Consider the following 14,844-nt stretch of genomic DNA (forward strand, 5'->3'; position numbering starts at 1 on the left):
TTTAAAGTGGATTGCTTTCATGTTCTTTCTTACTCCGTATTTTGTCAGCTTGGTTGAAGAAACGGTGCCAAAAATTATCAGTGTAAAAGGGTCATGTGTTGCCATTGGGTAAATATATGTCTACTTTAGCAGTCGATATCTGCACACGTTTAATGACAAAACTTGGCTCTCGATTCAGAAATATTTTTCATCCAGTAAATGTCTTCACAGAGAGTCAAACACATTGTTTTAAATGTCCCCCCTCAAGTAACTTCCCTACGTTTTACGACCAGGATTTGTTTTAGTACCTTTGCTACTCCAATGGGGGTGTTTCTGCCCATCTGTTTCTTGTCAACACCAAAGTTGGGCAAGTGCCACTTCTCATAATTGCTTTTTTTCTCCGTGTTTTTCTAAACATTGCTTGGCAAAGTTAGTGTAGGGGTTTGGAGATTTGTCATCCTTTCACGAGGAGAGCATCGTCTTCGCAATTGATGAGGAATGATTAAAGTGTAACGGCTTTATTTAGATTTTAGATTTCATGGATTTACGTGCTGCAAGACCAAAGGGTTTTGAGAGAGAAAAAAAAAATGCACACAAAAACACTTTCTGCTATTTATTTGTTTAGAAAGGAGGAAAGGATACCAAAGGAACTGAGAAATCTTAAATACTTTTTCATATTCCAATTCTGAGAGCTTGTCTCTCATAATAAAGCTTTACCTCGGAGCGCTTCCTGGAGGTGGTGTGAATACGGGGAGAAAATGGGGCAAAAAGATCAACTTCATTTATGGTGCACCGTAAGAGTTTTTATTCCTGGTACAAGATTTGCTGTGGAAGAAGCTGTTGCCCCTCCTGTACCAGCTCACATACAGTGTGGAAGCAACAAGGACGGTGGTTTTTCTTCACGCAACCTTTCTGAGATGCCCAAACGCGGAGTTTTGTGGTGGACCACGGAGATGCTGAACTGAGATTATCTGGATTCGAGGGCCTTGGCTACTCGCTGAGGTTCAGATCCACCTCGGCAAAGGGTTTGAAGTGCTGTGTAAGTGCCTGCCTAGGGATTAGCCCTAATGCCTTGTGCCTGCTGATTTTTTTGTCATTAAAAAGGGATGTTTAATGGCTTGGCTTCGCACTCCCTTCCAAGATGGGCCAACCCATGGTTCAAAGACAGCTGAAGAGAAGAAAATAAGTGTGCTGCCAAGTGTTTCGGGCACTTTGACACTGATAAGCCTCTGTTACACCTAAAATGTGCTGTGTTTACTTAGAAGAAAGTTAATCCCTCTCCTCTCTACTCTACATTAAAGCGAAACATTTGACTCTTGGGACAATGAGGTTCTCCTTGCACGTCCAAGTTAATACTTGGGGCAGGTCACAGCACTCATTGAACCTCCTTGCTCGAAGATCTCTCCAAACTCAGCCACGAGTCAACATCACAGTCGTTTTCAGGTTAATACCGTTGTCTTAGATCACCAGTTGATTCCAAAGGAAGCTGAAATTCTGCAACACGAAGTGTGTGTGGCTCAAAAACCACTGGACGAGGAGTTGTAAAGCTGTGCTTCTTTCAGGCTTTGTTGGTTTGGCCTAGTTCTGGACACTCCCTGCTCCCAGCCCATGTCACAGTGAAGATCTCAAAATGTGAAGATCACAGTGAAGATGTCAAAATGCTGATACCTCGAGCACCCCAAAGAGAGATGGCTTGCTCTGCCCCCCACTTCAGCAGTCTGCTTGCAATTAGCAGGTGTAAAGACGAGCAACCCCCCTCCTGCTTTCTTTCAGTGAGCTGAAGCTTTAATGTCTCTACAAGAAAAAAAAAAAAGATTTTGATCCGCTGCGAAGCTGTTGGGTTTTTGTCTGCCTTTTGTCTTTAGTTTTACTTTGAACGACTGTGTTTTTATTTAATGCCTGGAGATCTCTGCATAAATAATAGCTGTTCTTTTCCCCCGTGTTTCTCTCTTTTTGGGAGAGGACTGGTCGTATTCCTGCTTTACTTAGAAAGGATGCTAGAGAAACGTACGTTTCTCTTCAGTTGGTAAATTTTGGTTCTTTAACCAGGTTGTTGAGTTCTGGAAATAGCAGCCAGGAGATCAGCACGGCCTGCAGAAGAGTTCTCAAGGCCCTAAGAGAGAAGAATTGGTCCTGGCACAGGACCAATTAGCGCAGGTCATTAGTGAAGGGCACGTATAGATGTCACTTCTGTTTGAAAGCAGGATGCCCAGATCTTCCTTCTTGCTGCTTTTTTGGGTTAAACAATGCTAAAATCTTAACTGAATTAAGATATAGGAGATGGAGAAAGAGTTTTGGAGAGGGGCTGGAGGTGAGGATTTCACTAGCCAGACAAGGTGACCTCAGACCTCTGTCATCTGGCTGCTCAGGGCTGTGCCTTCTGCCACCTCACAAAAGAAAACTTTGTATGCTATGAATTTATACTTGTAGTTGCTTTTCTATCAAAATTCAGGGACATCTCTGTTGCCTTGGTTGATGTTTTTACTTGCCCCTTCAGAGGATCTCAGCAGGATGCATTAGGATAGCAATGCTCCATCCTTTTTGCCAATTCCGAATAAAGTGTCAGTCTTAATATTTGACAATATTTAACCCCAGCTTGACGATATTTAACCCTTCAAGTGAACGATGCTCTGTTTTTTCATTCCTGCAGTCTGTCCCACGAATTATGGTCCAGTCTGCCAGTATTGATGCCAGTGCTGCAAAGATAAAACAGGTAAGCACGCCCTGTTAAGATATTAAGAAGCAGCTTTCATATTTGCATCACTGCAAACCAGAGGCAGTAAATGCTGGGATAGTTACTTAAAACCTGTTGCACTTTTAGTGCTGCTTCACTGTAAGACGATTAAATGCAGTGTATGTTGTGTTTTCTTAAGTCCTGCTAAAGTCCTCCCGTACGTTGCTGGTTGCATTTCTATATCTGAAAGCCTGGCTAATCACATGATTGCATTTGCAGTTAGCTAGCTGAAATTTAGCTGTTGTGGTGCTTTAAAAGACAAATTGCTAGGCTCTGCTGCTTTCTATAAACAGAACGAGTCTGTTATTCCGAGTGCTGAGCTTTATTCGTGATTTTACATTTCAAGCCAATTCATGATATCGGCGTGAAAAAAAAAAGGCTCTTGCTAAGCTGGATGGAAAATAGACCTTATGATCTCCCACAGTTCGGCAGAACTTCAGTCTTATGAATAGCAAATCAGCTTTTTCCCACTGCTTTTATTGTCTTAGCAAAATGTGTGTTATCTGAATGCTTACAAGGGAAAGCCCGAAGCAAGACCAGAGCTCCAGAGCCCACATGTGCAGCACCCACCCCATAGAAAAGCTAAAAATGTTTTTAATTCCCTGCATCATTTCAAACAACTTCTCTGTGTTATATTTCACTCAGCAATTGCAAGCTAGCCTTTGGTTCTGAAACTTGTAATTCAATCAAATCCCTCTTTTTTCAAACACCACTTAACCTCCCAGTGGAAGGCATTCAGAACGAGGTGAAAACCCTGTTGTTTGGGACACTTTACCACTAGATGGGAAAAATGCAACATTTGAACAGTCAATAGAAATGTACACTTGAGAGTTAACAGGGAGGACATGCACCCCTCTGCCTTCCTCCAACCACTTTTTTTTTTTTTCCTCCGTATTAGCAGCCTCCTCCCTCCCCCCCGAAGAGATTTAGAGACATCCTAATCTTTTAGAGTACATGTGCTGGCAAAAGATATTGATCTATCAGATTTAGTAAACTTTACAGCCAAGAAATACATCACTAAAATGGGCTGTTAATCTCACAAGGTGCAGTTAATTTCATACTCGGAGAGTGTGCGGTGCTGGCAGCCCTGAGGTGGGAATGGCATTTGGGAACGGGGACGTAAGTGACAGTTTAGTTGGAAAGGGGATGATTTATCAGCCCTGAAAGTTAAGCCAAATAACGGAGAGAGACTTATGGATCGTGGCCGTTTTCACATTCCATATAAATCCTGCTATTCAAACAGCAAATGACCATTCCTGTAATATAAATAATTTTTCAGTAAATATTGGGGAGCGTATTTCTTTCGGTTGACACTTCTCTTATTAATGGAAGAAATGAGCTGACAATCCTCCCAGGTTTGTAAAGCTGACTTGAGATCAACTTGCATCTTCTGGAGATTGCAGCTACGGAGGGATTTAGATTTGCTGGAGGCCTTCAAACCTCCCAGAGGCCTTATAGCTGTCCTTTTAGCCCTGATATTTCGGATATCAGAGCTCCACGGTCACTGTCCTCTTCTGTTGCAGATCAGCCAAGAGGAGGTAGGGAAACGGCCCCTCGAAGCTGCAGCACAGACGTTGGAGGCAGGAAAGAGTCCCGAAAAGACGCCCAAAGTGCCTTTGCAGCAGCCCCTGGGAGATGCCCAGGCCCAGGACTCCCAGGAAGGGCCTCCAAGCCCTCTGAGTGAAGCCTCCAGCGGGTATTTCTCTCACAGCGTTTCGACAGCCACCCTCTCGGAAGCCCTCGCCACTGGAAGCGATGCCGTGGTTCAGCCAGGGGGTCAAATTCCTACCTCGAGCGACTTCCCAGCTCCTGCTGCGGCTCAGGCCTCATCTTCTGACGGGCCAGGGCACTCGGATAGCTCCACAGAAAGCCGCCTCAGCAATAAGAGAGAAATTCAACCCACCTCCGGCCTTCAAAGCGCTCACACGAGACCGAAAGACAGCCCTGAAGTGAATGGCAATGGGGCTTTGAAACCCAAATCGTGTGCATCTCCTGTGAGTCCGAGTGAGCAGGCAAGTGATGCCTCTGGAGGCAGCGATGCAAAAAATACCTTTCCTACCTCCTCTCCAAAGAAGGAGCTATCTAAACAATCAGTGGAGTCAGCAGGACAAGCTCCGAGGAAAAAGGAAACCGCTTCTGGGGCTTCCGACCTGGGCTTTCCCAAATCCCACATCCATCCCGACCAACCGTCCCAGCCCGCTGTTGCGGCCTCCCCCTTCAAAATCCAGAAAGTCAAGACGTCAGAGCTCAAGTCCTTCACGAGCATGCTGGGGACGGATCCCCCGTGTGCTCCAAACCCAGAAGAGCAGCAAGGAGAAAAGAGCGCGTCCACCGCCCGCAGGCTGAACCAGAACGGATCGGAGACGGCGGAAGAAAAACTGGAAGTGATTTCCGACTCCGAGGACGCCAATGAAGTTCCCGAGTGGCTGAAGGAGGGAGAATATGTCACAGTCGGTGCAAACAAGACAGGCATCGTTAGATACGTTGGGCCCACGGACTTTCAGGAGGGAACGTGGGTTGGTGTGGAACTGGATTTACCCTCAGGTAAAATACCCTCTAGGTTGGGTGCCAAGTAGTGCTCATTTTAATGCTGTTTGTTTTTTGTTTTTTGTTTTTTTTTTCTAGAAGGGTTTTACTGGCCATTATTGGGTAGTCCGAGAAGGGAAATAAAACAGGTCCCTCTCTGCTGTAATCTTTTAACAATCTGCCCTTGTAATCCTAGTCTCCTTGCCCTCCGGGTTGTGTCCCTTCCCAGTTATTTCACTGGCTTCTTGCAACAGAGCTGGAAAGTTCAGCTGCTTTTATTGGCCTGTTAATCTGCATTTTGCAGTATTTGTGTCCAAAGGGTCTTCTTCTGGGCTTCTGCTCCGAGGATAAGGGCGTCCAAGGCACAGCAGGAGCTCTGGGACTCAGATGAGAAATTTAGGTTAAACAAGATGTTGAGTCTCCTCACACTTAGTCTCCCACAAGCTCTTTTGAAATAAGCAGTGAAATTACCAGATATGTATATAAAAACGAGTAGGAAAATATCGTATGGTGACCACCAGGTGATTTAAGGTTTCTTTCAGCTTCTAATTTGCCATTCTCTTGTCTAACTCATACCTGTGCAGCTGTAGGCTTCCCAGGATTGATGTGATCCTTCATTTTTAGGAGCTAGGTGCCGTCCCTGGAGAGGTTTGCTCAGATGTGCCATCGTAGCGTGGTGCAGAAAAGCTGTGGTTTCAGCACAAGCACTTTAAAGCGAAGGAGATGAGAGAGCAGGCGGTGACGGCTGGCATTTGTTCTCTGCTGGAGCCCCGGGCTTCCCAACTCCTTTCCTCTGCAGGTTCACGCCAGGTTTCGTGGCGCTCATTTTCTCCTTTACTGAGAGCAGGCAGCATGGGGGAAGCCAGGACGGGCTGGTGGCAAACTCAGGAGGTGAGCAGGAGATGCCACTGCCTCTGATAGCAAGAGGGTTTGGTTTCCCAAGGGCACTTAAAGCTCCTGATTTCAATTCTTTTAACCAAGCTGTGAAACTCCAGGCTCTCTTTGGTGAATCAGCACGGCTCTGGGAGTTGCCCACGCTCATCTCTGCTGTGCATTTCCCTGGGATCGGAGCTGTTCGCCAAGACAAATCATGTGTCAGGACCCAGAAGTCCCGTTTAAGTGAGCAGTTACCTTTCCTACGCGTGGTGTGCTCATAAAACCTAAACTAGATGGTGTGTTTGCAGCCGGTTACTGAAAACCACCAGGGGTTTGCCACCCCAGACAGCAAACTGTAGCTCTCAGCCCTCTGAAAGTTGCAGTCCCGATTCCCAGTCCTGCATCATCTTAAAAATAGATGTATTTATGGATTCCCATCTTCAAAAGTCACCTTCTCTCCCTGCCTGGCTCTTCTGGCTCGCACTGCCAGGGCTGTTGGGCTGGTTGCACGCCCCCGGTAAGCCTCCATGGCAGATATCTGATGGCTACAAGATTTGGGGTTGGCCCAGGACTCAACCACTGATATTACTGGATATTTTACCCAAGAATTGGGTCCCTGGCTTAGAAATATAGAATATCCCAAGGTGGAAGGGGCCCACGAAGCTTATCGAAGGGAGGCAGAAGTCCAACTCTATCCTCATGAGGATGGATTGGACCTGGAGCTGCGGTGGTGGCAGAGAGGAAAAGTAAAACAAAGCGGGTGACCTTTTGGTGATGAAGAGCTATTGTACCTCGTGGTGTTGCCTGTGCAGACAGGAGTGGTCCCAGGACGGTGTTTGTGAGGCTTTTAAATGCTTTGCAGGGAGAGATAGAAAGGTAACGGCGTCAGCATAAAGTGATTGCACTTCTCTGTTTTGTGGAGGTTTTATGGCACGAAAACAACTCTTCTCAACTTCCAGAGCTCTTAATTGGCTTTTTCCTTTCTTCCAGATACTTTGCTAGTGACAAACTACTGCATATATTCCTTTTTTTTCCTTTTCTTTCTGTATTTCAACACTTTTCCTGAAATAAAGGATTCCCCAGAGCAGCAATCAGGGAGGAAGCATCAGGAGCATCTCATCTGGGTGCCCTGTCTCCAGGCAGTGCCAGGGGCTGCCCGAAACCACCCAGCCCTCTCTGTAACACTTTTGAGCCTCCCATCATCACAGTAGCTTTTACTTTCAACCAAACCCTTCTTCCCTGCAGCATGGCAGCACATCTTTCAGCACAAGCTGCCGTGCTGGCTCCTTGGTTCAGTTTTCCAGCCACATCCCTGCCTTCGTGACACCCGGCGTGCCACCAGATATCCACACCGCCCTTAGCCCTGAAACAAAAACCTGACACAATCTCTATTTACTCTAACCTTGTGGCGTTACACTTTTTTCTGTCATCTTTATTTATCCATTCAAAGTTCAGGTGTTTTGTGATCGTGGCTCCATGGCAGCGCGGTTGGATCGCAGCCCAGCTCCCTGAGCGCGCCCGCTTTGTGTCACCTCCCTTCCTCTTCTTGCCCCAGGTAAGAACGACGGCTCCATCGGCGGAAAGCAGTACTTCAGGTGCAACCCAGGCTACGGATTGCTCGTGAAACCAGGCAGAGTGAAGAAGGCCACGGGACCGGCCAGGAGAAGGAGCACGGGGCTGAGGGTGCAGGGAGGAGCGGCCGCCGAGAACAGGAGGAGCGGCAACTTCTCCGGCTCGGCTTCCAACCTGGCGTCGCTCACAGCCCTGGCTAAATCGGAAGGAGGAGCCCCGCTGCGCCTGGAGAAGAGCCAGAAAAACGCCGAGAACAGGAAATCCTGGGCAAACTGAGACAGAGCCCCCCCCGCACCGCAGCCCGGGGAGCAGATCTCACGGCTTCGGGAAGCTGAAGCATCCCTGCGAACTCCTGGTTTGTGGCAAACACTAATGAAGGGTCTTTTTTTTTCTTCTGCTTGGGGTGATTGACATGTTAATTCTTCGCCTTGTCACGGTGCTGGATCTACACCCAGAGTTTCGTGATGCTTGGGTGTACGCCTGATGGCAGGCAGCGAAAGCTGGCGGCGGTGGGTGGCTGGAAGCTCGGCTCTCCTCCGCCTTTCAGGGAGGGAGGAGATGAGAATTGTTCAAATTACAGCTTGATTTTCCAGTAGCTACAAAATACTACCCACGTGCTAGTGCTTCTCGAAGTGCGACTGGCAATTCTGAAGTCCCCAAAATAACTCTTTTTTTAAAAATAATTTTATAAGAGCTGTGTCCGTCTTGCGTAATACATAACGAAAGGGCAAGGTAACGATTCTGGACAGGCAGAGAAGGGAACATAAAATTTTATTTGGTTATGAAGAACCCCCAAAACCCCTTTGTTAAGAAGTTAGGTGAGCCAGGACCAGGACCTGCTCTGATTACTGTCCTGCTGCCCTTGTCTCCTGCTGGGGCGGGCAGCACGACCTGATTTATTGCTGCTGTGCTGGGAACGAGACGAGTCCCGTGGCCCCACTCCGCAATATTCCTGATCCCTTCTTTTTACAGAAGAGGGGATTTGGGTGAATTTGCTGTCTGTGAACTACTTAATGTGCTCACCAGGCCAGGGGATCCTCTCTCCCCCTGTCCTTTGGGCTAGGAGGGTTTTTGCAGGGCCAGCACCGCAGCGCTGCCCCGTTCCCAACCTGACCCCGTGCTGCTGCCGGGGCTGCGCCTCCTGCCCACTGCTGGAGGTGGGAGCACCCTGCCCAGCCTTTTTTTTAACCCAGTTTTGCAAAACAGGATTCTGGTAAGGGGATGAATCCAGCCTATTTATTTGTATTTATTGTTTTAAAATTAGAAACGTTTGCGCTTTACAATCGCCTGCCACCTGACATTGCACGAGCAGCTCCGCCAGCATCGCTCCCACGAGGCAGCACACACAAAAACCAACCCGGGGGAAGAACTGCAGAGTCCTCCCCCAAACCAGTCTCTTTGGGAGCTTTGGCCTGGCTTTCTTAACGCTTGATTTTAGTTTTGGTACCCCCCTTGCTAGTTTTTAACATCCACAAATTCCATGTGGCCGTACGCGTGCGCGTAAACGTGCGCACACCCCGGCGTACACGCACTCATTTCTCCAACAAACCAAGGAAGACCACGGGCTTTTATGTCCTGAGCTGTTTATATCTCGTTTAAATAATCACGGGGGGATTGGGCAGCTTGAGCAAGAGGCGTTTTAGCTACGTGGGGAATATTTAGGCTGCTGAATTAAACTTTAATACGTATCTAGTCTCTGTCCGTGTTGCACGCGGGTGTCTAAGTGCCTTAGCCATCTGGTTCAGAGGTCCAAGGGAGAGATACATTGTCATCAGAGGAGCTCGGGCTGCTCAGTGGAGGAGATAATTATGCTGATTTACTGTAATTAATATCATTTATGCAGAAGGAATAAAATTAAAATAGAAACTAATCTGTAGCTGAAATAAGCGGGACGGGTTACAATGCGGCAGGCGTCGCGCTGCCAGGGACTTGTGTATCCTTGCGGCTTTCTGGAACGAGCTTCAGCGCCTCCGAAATTTGCATCGAGAAATCGTAATATATAATGTACAGACCGGCTTCTAAAGATGTTTTTAGTGTACAGTTGTGTTCTCCTTTCCCTTTGCACGAAGCTCCTGTCCTTTCAAGCCCAGACGATGGGAGAAATGTAGTAGTAAGGAATTCAGATGCTAAAACCTCATGGTTTTTTTAAGATTATTACTGTTTTTATAGACATGATCCATGCAAGGAGATGACATTTTGGGGTGTGATGAGTCTTGCTGATGGAAGAGCACCCGTTAATTAACACAATGCCTCTTATACTGCCTGGTATGTTTTCTAAAACCCCATCTTTAAGGTTTTTCTACTTGCACTTTGTTCCGATGTGCTACCGAATGTTAGCTAATGTGAAGCAGCCCCCTAACCGATGGGTTTTTCTGACAGTCTCAGCATTTCATTTACCGGATTTAGGGATCTCTTTGAAACTCGGTGTCTGCCAGGTGGCTTCTTTGGGGGGGACAGGAGGGAAGAACCTGTCCAAAAGTCCTCCTGAACCCTCTTCGGGACTGATTTATCAAAGGTGCAGCAGTGAAAGGGTGAAGCAGCAGCAGCTGGGCTAACAGTTCGCTGTGGGTTCTACCCGCTATAAATTCCTCTGGCCATATTTAACTACACTTTTGACTCTATAAGGACTTATCTAAGTGTTTGCATGTCTGGGGCATGTGCTTGGAGGCTGCAGCCAACTGATACAGGGTGGATTTCTACTCCCACCCGCCCTCAGTCGCGTTACAAAACCCTGCTGTGTGTTTGTAGAGGGGCACGGAGCCTGGTCTGAACAGCACTTGGTGCCTCCTCTAGGGGAAATGGTCCTGGAAGCAAATATCCTAAATACTTTTTAGGCTTTTGGCTTTTACCGTCTTCTTTGACTTCTGAAACTAAACCTCCCCTCAAATCCCACGTGCCCCAAAATGCAGCCAGCCCAACCAAATCATGGCACAAGCTCCCCAAAGCCCAGCAAACCCGGTTTGGCCACGAGGATGCTCTTGGAGGACTTCTCTGGCTCCCTCCTGCCCCCTCCAACTTCCCCAGCCACCCGAGGTTTCTTCTCAAGATGCTTCCCTCTGTTGGGGCACAGTGCCCATCCCTCTGCTCAAAGCCATCTCTTACTCTGCACCAGCTAACCAGAAAACATCAGTTTAAACCACGATGAAGGTAAATTTATTATTTTATTTTTTTTTTAATTGATAACTAGCAATAGAAACACTTCTACCCTCAGCATAAAGGAGGAGGTGCTCTTAACTGGAACAGCCCAGCCTGGAGGCTGGTGCACTAATAGCTATGCATATTTTTTTCCAAGATTTTTTTCATGCACTTTATACAGGGAAGAATAATATTTAATGCAGGAAGTGTAATTTGTAGCGAGTGTCTCATCTCCTGTGTCTGCTCGGTTGTGTAAGTTGCTTTCTGTATCTGTGAACTGGGGTCGGGGCTCGGTTTCTGGGGGGGTAGAAAATTGGGTTGGGGGGGGTGAAAATGTGGCAGCCTGCCCGTGTCAGCAGCTCGGTACCCCCGCACCTCTGCACGTGGAGCAGGATTTGGCTGTGCAGGATCCTTTGCTGCAAGACAGCCAAGAGGATGCTTTTTTGGGGGGGCGTTTTCGTGGGTTTTCTAAGCCAAGCCAAGACTTTTCACTGTGCTATGCTCAACGCTCTTGCGGTGTTTTGACCTTTTTGGCCAAAATAATATCTCTTTGGCTCAGGGGCCTCTTTGCTTTTTAACGATGTAGTTTAGCTGAGGAAAACTAAGAGAAACGAGTCCCACCTGGGAGTATCGCCCACGTCCTTAAAAAAAAAAAAAAAAAAAGAGGGTGGCTGAGCTCAGACCTCCCCTGCTGCCTGGACGCAGGCTGGGGGCTCAGCACCTCCTTGCTCTGCTACGAACCAAGAGCCCCCAGCTCGTTGTGCCTGGCAGTCCCAAAAACTGATCCAAAGCGAGCTGGGGCGACGCAGGGGCCTGTTCACACTGTACCGGAGCTGCCCAAGAGTCTCTTTTCTCTATCAATGCTTGTCGTCCTCGTGCTGGCACTGCCAGCTCTTTGCACAAGAAGTTCAATTCTCGCAGTGCCTTATCCCCGGATCAGCAACGAGTGCAGCGAGGAGGGGGCTTCGCGCTGACCTCGACTCTCTGTAGCTTCTAGGAAATCGTGATCATGGCAGGTCAACGTGCAGGCTGGTCACACTACAAAACCCTCTGGAGCTGGGATGACAAATAAGTGTCTTGTTCCTCTATTTCCCTTATCCATCCCTGCTTTCCCTGACGCAGGAGCCGCGCTCCCTGCCTCACCCCAGGGCACCCCAAAAGTGCCCCATAGGTGCCTCTTGCAGCCCCTGCACGTTTTGCTTTTTCACCCCCCCACACACACCCACCGTGTCTCGGGAGCCTCTTCCAGCTCTTTCTTTCTGTTGATTTTTTTTTGTAAATGTAGTGGGTCTGTATATAAGGAGTGGATATTTACACTGTGGTATCCCGTGTTGATTGGTGTACTTTAAATGAGCTAAAATCCAAAGAGACTTTGTAATGAGCTGTAAAGTTTTTAATTATTTCTGTACAATACTAAATTACTGTAATATTGTATTATACATGCGATGCAGCCTGCAGTACCTAAATAAACTCCTTCTTTAGAGCCTGGATGTCTCTGTTTTATTGATCCAGCTCGCAGCACCAAAACTTTCAGATGCATTTCCCAGCACTACGACGGGAGCAGCATTCCTTGAGGGTGCTGTGGGTTGTCACCAAGTCAAATGAGGCTGTTTCCCCCTGTTGCCTGTAGTGTTTCTTGCATTTTAGGGATCTTCCCCTAGACAAGCACAAAGCCACGGCATTGCTGACCTCCTCTTTGGGGCCTGAAGAAATACCCCCTTGCCTACAACTATTGGGTGTGGGCGCCCTCATCACAGCCCTGTGGCCAAGGAGGAAAGCTGTAAGACTTCCCTGCCCTCACACTGACTAGAAGCAGGTGCTGTGCTCCCTCCCCAGGGCGCTGCAGCCCATTCAAGGGGCTGTTGATGCTGCTTCTGCCTTTCCTTGGTCACAGCAGGGATCTCTCTTCCCTCTGCTCTTTCTGTTCAATAGGTTGTAAAAGTCCACTGCTCCAAAACTGGGCAAAAAAAAAAACCACAAAACACCAACACAACAACAAAAAACTCTTCCCATTGCTCCTCAGGGCTCTCCTCCTCGCATCATCCCTCCGAGCACTGATGCTGCTGGAGGCTTCTGCCTTCAGGCTGGGGCAAGTTTTGGGGCTTTGGGCAGGTGTTCCCTCCAGGTGCTCATTGTCACTAATTAAGATAATGGCAGTGAATCAGCACAGTGAAAAGAACCTCCACTGCTGTGGCCTACTCCAGATCTTGTGTCCCAGAACAGATCCAGGGCCCACCTCGTGGTGCTCTGGGGTGGGGGGAACCGGGGGCTTTGCTGTGGGGTCAGGGGATTACTCACAGCCCCCCTAGGGGATGCTCCATGGCCTTGGGCTCAGGGAGCTCTCCCAGGAGCAGCCCCCGCCCCCTCTCAGGGCAGCCTGTGCCAGGGCTCCGGATCCCCTGGCCCCAGCAGTGCTGCCTGAGGGGCAGGGGGAGCCGCCGGGGCTCCAGGCTGGACCCGGGGCCTCTGGGCCTGGCCCTGGGCAGCGCTGAGCAGAGCCCGGCTCCAGCCTCTCTGCACCTCCCTGCGGGTACTGACGGCCATGGGGGAGCTCCCCCGGAGCCTCCTCTGCTCCAGGCCCAGCAGCCCCAGCTCTCGCAGCCTCTCCTCATAGCACGGGGGCTCTGGGACTGGCAGCACCCTGGGGACCCTCCACTGGACTCTCTCCAGTATGTCCATATCCTTCTTCTACTGGGTGACCAGAACTGGGCCCCAGTTCTGAGCAGAGAGGCAGGGCACACTCAGAGGCAGAGCAGTTGGTACGTGGGCTTTGGGGAAACCCTGCTCTTACCAAACCTGCCTCCCAAAAAGCCTCAGGGCTGTGAGAACCCCAATGCACCCAACCCGAATTTTAGAGCACCAAGAAATCCTTGAAACTCACTTCCTAGGTCACTTTTTTTTTGTTTTTTTTAAATAACTTTATCAACTTTTTTTTTTTTTCCTCCCAAATCGAGCTTCATGTTGAAAACAACTAGCAGCGTTGTTTTTGCTTTTGTTTTCATTGTGTGTGTGTGTTTTTTTTAAAGCAACAAACATCGTGTTGATTCCACAAATCCATGCTGAAAGTCATTTAGCAAAGGATATTTTTATCAGCGTCTTGCAATCAGTGCAGATATATGGCTTTTTTTTTTTTTCTTTTTTTTCCTTTAAGCCTATCTCCTTTAATGTTTTACCTTCTGAAAAAAAATAAAAAATAAAAAACCCTTTTGCTGAAACCCAGGAGCCTTTTGAAGTGCCGTCACTTTGTTGGAGGCTCGCTCTTCCCGGAAGGGGGGTGCAGCACCTTCCCGCACCACAGCCTCGCGCTGCTTTGTGTTCTCCAGCCAAAGCTGCTTTTAAAAGGCACCGATCAAAACAAGCAAGGAAGAAGAAGAAAAAAACACACACACGCATCCACGCTTCTTTCCCCTTCCTTCCTTCAAATTAATACTGCTTTCACTGTCCTCGTTTGTCTCATCCAACGTGGCCCAGCTGCTGGCTGATCTACGTGCCCAAGGGGCTCCAACCCAGAGCCCTGCTGCTTGGTTTGGGAGCCTCCACCCTGAGCAAAGCACCAAAATCGCCCTCCAGCCCTGGCTGCCCACACCAATTTTAACCAGTTACGGACCCCAGAAAGCCTTTCAGTGAATAAATCAATGACACCAAGTAAAACCAGGCCAGGAGGGAAGGGCGGCCAAAGCGTCCTCTTGCCTTTGTGGCTTTTCTAAATGGGACCTGTGCTCGTTACCTCATCGTTTTCGTTTAATTACCCAGGACTGCTGACCTCCAGCAACTCCTTGGGAACCTCCTGGCTAAGGCCAGGCTGGATGGGGCTTGGGGTAACCTGGTTTGGTGTCCCTGGAGGTGTCCCTGCCCATGGCAGGGGGTGGGAACTGGATGGGCTTCAAGGTCCCTTCCAGCCCAAGTCATGACTCTAAGAGCCCTTTGGGGTAGGGATAGGATTAAAACAGCCCCTCAGGCAGTGCTGTGGAGACAAATGGCCGGTTCCTGCAGCACATGGTGGCCCCGTGGCCACCTGCCCT

General features: G+C 48.6%; 1 protein-coding gene across 2 annotated transcripts in view; it reads left to right on the forward strand.

Moving 5' to 3' along the window:
* The window catches only part of KIF13B (kinesin family member 13B), a 118,237-nt gene extending 107,132 nt beyond the window's left edge, over positions 1-11,105 (forward strand). For both annotated transcript variants that reach the window (XM_032183535.1, XM_032183536.1), the window contains 3 exons: positions 2,630-2,692; positions 4,237-5,257; positions 7,671-11,105. In XM_032183535.1, the coding sequence (XP_032039426.1) occupies positions 2,630-2,692; positions 4,237-5,257; positions 7,671-7,963 (1,377 nt within the window). In that variant the 3' untranslated portion in view covers positions 7,964-11,105. The remainder of the gene's footprint in view (positions 1-2,629; positions 2,693-4,236; positions 5,258-7,670) is intronic.
* Positions 11,106-14,844: the final 3,739 nt, after the last annotated feature.

The sequence above is a fragment of the Aythya fuligula genome, chromosome 3, assembly GCF_009819795.1.
Source record: "Aythya fuligula isolate bAytFul2 chromosome 3, bAytFul2.pri, whole genome shotgun sequence".
Taxonomy (NCBI): Eukaryota; Metazoa; Chordata; class Aves; order Anseriformes; family Anatidae; genus Aythya; species Aythya fuligula.